The sequence below is a fragment of the Cyprinodon variegatus genome, unplaced genomic scaffold (assembly GCF_000732505.1).
Source record: "Cyprinodon variegatus isolate N-32 unplaced genomic scaffold, C_variegatus-1.0 Scaffold27, whole genome shotgun sequence".
NCBI lineage: Eukaryota > Metazoa > Chordata > Actinopteri > Cyprinodontiformes > Cyprinodontidae > Cyprinodon > Cyprinodon variegatus.
This window is the reverse complement of record NW_015150480.1, coordinates 90,657-94,403: the sequence shown is the minus strand read 5'-3', so window position 1 is coordinate 94,403 and position 3,747 is coordinate 90,657. Positions and strand designations below refer to the sequence as shown.

Here is a 3,747-nt window from a genome sequence, read left to right as displayed (position 1 = left end):
AAATCTTTAATGATGACTAAAGCTGTTTCATTTGTCGTCAGGTTGGTGACATATTTCCATAAATCTTCCCCCATAGACTCTGGTTAAAAGTGGTCCATGCGCAGTAGCTCCTCTTCTATGGTAAAGATAGGAGCATCCTGGGGAGTATGGAAGCAAATCGTTACCATATTTAACATGAAAAAGCATTTTTGGAAATGCTTTTTCATTTTAAATATGGTAACGATTTGCTTCCATAGGGGAGCAGCTCTGCTGAGCTGAAAGCAGCTTTATTTCCACACCACCTCCTGCCATAGCGCTGACATCACAGTCGTCTGTTAGAAAGTGCGACTGATTTACAGGTTTTAAATTATTTAGCTACAAGGCTTGGCTAACTGCATGCAGCGAGGCTAAGGCTTTATTCTGCTTTCCCTGCCTCCTTTTTCAAATGTCAGGATCTGACCCAGCATGGATAAAGACAGCTATGACTGATTCAAAGCATTTTGCAGAACATTTTAGAATGTTGTTTTTTTGTTTTTGGCAGTTGTGTAAATATACTGGTGTGATACGTTAGTATAAATTTGATTGGTTGTTTGATATGTTTATTTTAAAGTTATGGAGACAACTCCACCATCTGCTGCTGCTCAACAGTTCAGTGTTTATGCATCTATAAAGCTGGAGTTAGTTTCTAGCCGATTTTCCCTGACTATGCGTTGGGTTAGAAGTTCCCGCTTTGTTTCTGAGGATGTAACATCAAGCGGGTCTAACCTTGAAAACTGAAGTTTTTTATTCAAGATGGATGTTGCAGATACTCAGAAGCAAACTCGACTCGACTCAGACGCCGACGGGAACTTCATGTGAGGCGAAAAAAGGTCTTGTGGTAAAAGTTTTTTGGCCATAGGCGGCAGTATCATTAGAAAACTCCATCATGCCTCTTTAAAGTCTTTGTGTGAGTGAAGCCTCCTAGTGCTCTGCCACAATTCATCTTTTTTATTTTTACGGGTGGACAATGCAGGAGTTTGAAATCCCGGCTCGATCAGCCTCATTCATTGTGTCCTTGAGCAAGGCACTTGACCCCCACTTTCTATTGATGGTGGTCAGAGGGCCTGATGACCAGGCAGCAATATGTACTGGCGTACATTGTACGCAAATAGTAGAAATTGTCAGCCCTGTTTTGGTGATGCACAGCTTTGCTATGCCCAAATTGTTCCCCTGAACGCTCAAAATTTGCTGGAGCTGGAAAAATTGAACTTTTGCTGCTCAACTCGTGACATCAACCAATCAGCAAAGCTGATCTGGGAGCTGGTAGGGAGACAGACACAGCACTGCTGATGCAGAGCGCTATGATCAATCCTCTGAAAGTTTATTAACGCCTAAATTAACTTAAAATGATGAAACCTGCCAGCAAAATATGTTCGATTTTACAAGCCTGCAGTTTGTACCACATAGGCTACCTGAAAAACACTAACTTCTACTTCCAGCCACCACAAACAGTAGGGGAAAACCCCCAAGAGACGACCAGGTAAAAGTCAGCTGCTGCTGGGGATTCCCAGTGACAGCGCACCACGGGTATGTGGGGGTCTGAGCAGCTCCCACAGAGAAATAATCTCTGAAGGCAGGATGGTAATCTGGATTAACTGACTGCACTGACGGTATTTTCAGGTGGACTTTCTCACGTCAAAATATATTCAAACTACTTTTTACCCGCTGATCACAGCAAATCTATCAAAAGCCATTGAACACAGGAGCAGCAGAAGCATCTTGACACACTTTAACGGACATCTGTCCTTAATAAGGACAAGCATCCAAAATGAAGCTGCTGAAGCATTTTTGCTGCTCACAAACGAGGTGTGAACCTAGCATTAGATGTTCAGATTTTTTGAATTAACATATGAAACATTATATTGTAGCTAAAAATGATCTCACCTCTACTCAAGCACATATACTTCCAATTACCAGGACTAAAGTAGGGTTGGAATAAAGACAAAAAATTAGCTGCATCCTACCTCTAAATGCAGGAAAAATCGCTTTACAGAGTCTAAAGTTCAACATTTTCCGGGGTAGGATCCCTGCGGCCCACCCTGTGGGCAGAGCCTAAAGTTTTGATACACCAAGGTTTACACCAATGAAATATTCCTAGCTAAAAGTCAGCTGGTGACGCCTGTGTATGGCAGCATCTATTCTGTCGGCTACTGTTTTCAGAGAGTGAATGAATAAATGAATGCAGTGTGAAGCGTTTTTAAGTCCCCTGACTGTATTAAAAGATGCAAGGAATTTAAAGCCACAGAGGACCTGAAAAAAAGGGCTATTGCTGCGGTATGACCTTCCTGAGCTGAAGACTTTGCTGTTTAGGCACGATTTTGGTTAAATGTATTTGGTTTTCAAGTCGAGCTTTGTCATATTCTATTTTTTAATCTTATCTTTACCTTTTATATATCTCGATTTTATATTTAGTTAAAATGTGTTGTCCTTTGTGCAGCAGCATGTGGTTTCATCTGTGAAAGGTGCTCTATGAATAAAGTTTCTTCTTCCTCTTACTGTATTAAAAACAAGAATTATTCATCATTATAACCTGTTTTAAAATAACTCACCATAGCCAAGACATTGAGAAATTCCCGAGTATCAAAATGGAGGAGAGTGTGAATAAACGGGAAAACCTCCTCCTTCTGAGAAGAGTCGCCTGAATGAAGACGAATCAGGAACTCAAACACCTGACAGAGAAACAAACACAAAAAGAACTTAATGAAAATCTGCTTATTTGAATAGATGCACACAGGATGATGAAGAAAGTTTGTCTGTTTTCTCCAGATGTTTTCGTGTAAAACTAAACTTTTCTCTGATCCTGGGTGTCATTCTGTGAGGCTCTTATAGCTCCTGTATTCATCTATAAGGACTTTGAAAAGTCGTTTATAATCAACCAAAAGGGATTCGAAGGTGAATAACAAATAAAACAGAAAACAATAAAATACTATAACAAAATAGCTAAAAAAAATGTCTTACAAAGACAACAATAACAGCAATAATGGACTGTTACATCTGCCAAGGACATTGACCCTGGGAACAGTGCTTCATGGACTTACTCAGATATAACACACGCATCTCTCATCTTTTTCGACTTTTTACCTGCAAGATGTCATGTCGTTTCTTTGTTTTCTTATGTGCTGGGGTTTTTACAGTCTCAAACTATCCTGCAATGTATAAAGTTTGAAATATGATATTTTTTTCCTTCCCTGACCTATCGTGATCCCTTTCTTTTGTTTTTCTTAACACAAGGGCAGCGCCTTTTATGGCAGCAAGGCCTCGGACATGGCGTCCCTCCATGTAGAATGTTTTTGTCTCTTGGATGGGCTGTACCGAAACTGAATTTCCCTTCGGGGATTGATAAAGTATAATTGAATTAAATTGAACTAAATATATTAGAAGAAACAAGGACTGGCTGATTGCTCCTGCTTTGTGGAACTAAAAGCCAGTTTTTAAAAAGATCCGTTTTAAAGTCGTAGGGAAGCGGCTGTTCCAACCGTTGCATTTCCGAATTCTCCTGAGTGGTGCATGACTTTACACGAGTGAATAAAGTGAATGTGATTGGTCGTTTATCAAGGGGCCGGGATTGTTGTGGTGGAAGGTTCACAAGCAAGTTTGATTTTAGCTGGTTTGTCAGAAGCATCTTGCTAACCAGTTAGCAACTTAGTGCTAGCAGGTTCCCAATGGGAAATTCCATTGGGACCAAGTAGCACTAAATTGGTGACTTAGAAACGACGCTGTCAAGGAACG

General features: G+C 40.4%; 1 protein-coding gene across 1 annotated transcript in view; it reads right to left on the bottom strand.

Annotated features, from left to right (window-relative positions):
• Nucleotides 1-3,747, bottom strand: part of vps8 (VPS8, CORVET complex subunit) — a 62,220-nt gene that overhangs the window by 28,997 nt on the left and 29,476 nt on the right. The window contains exons 27-28 of the mRNA XM_015396888.1: nt 2,564-2,687; nt 1,147-1,188 (exon numbers count right to left, since the gene is read on the bottom strand). Of these exons, the coding sequence (XP_015252374.1) occupies nt 1,147-1,188; nt 2,564-2,687 (166 nt within the window). The remainder of the gene's footprint in view (nt 1-1,146; nt 1,189-2,563; nt 2,688-3,747) is intronic.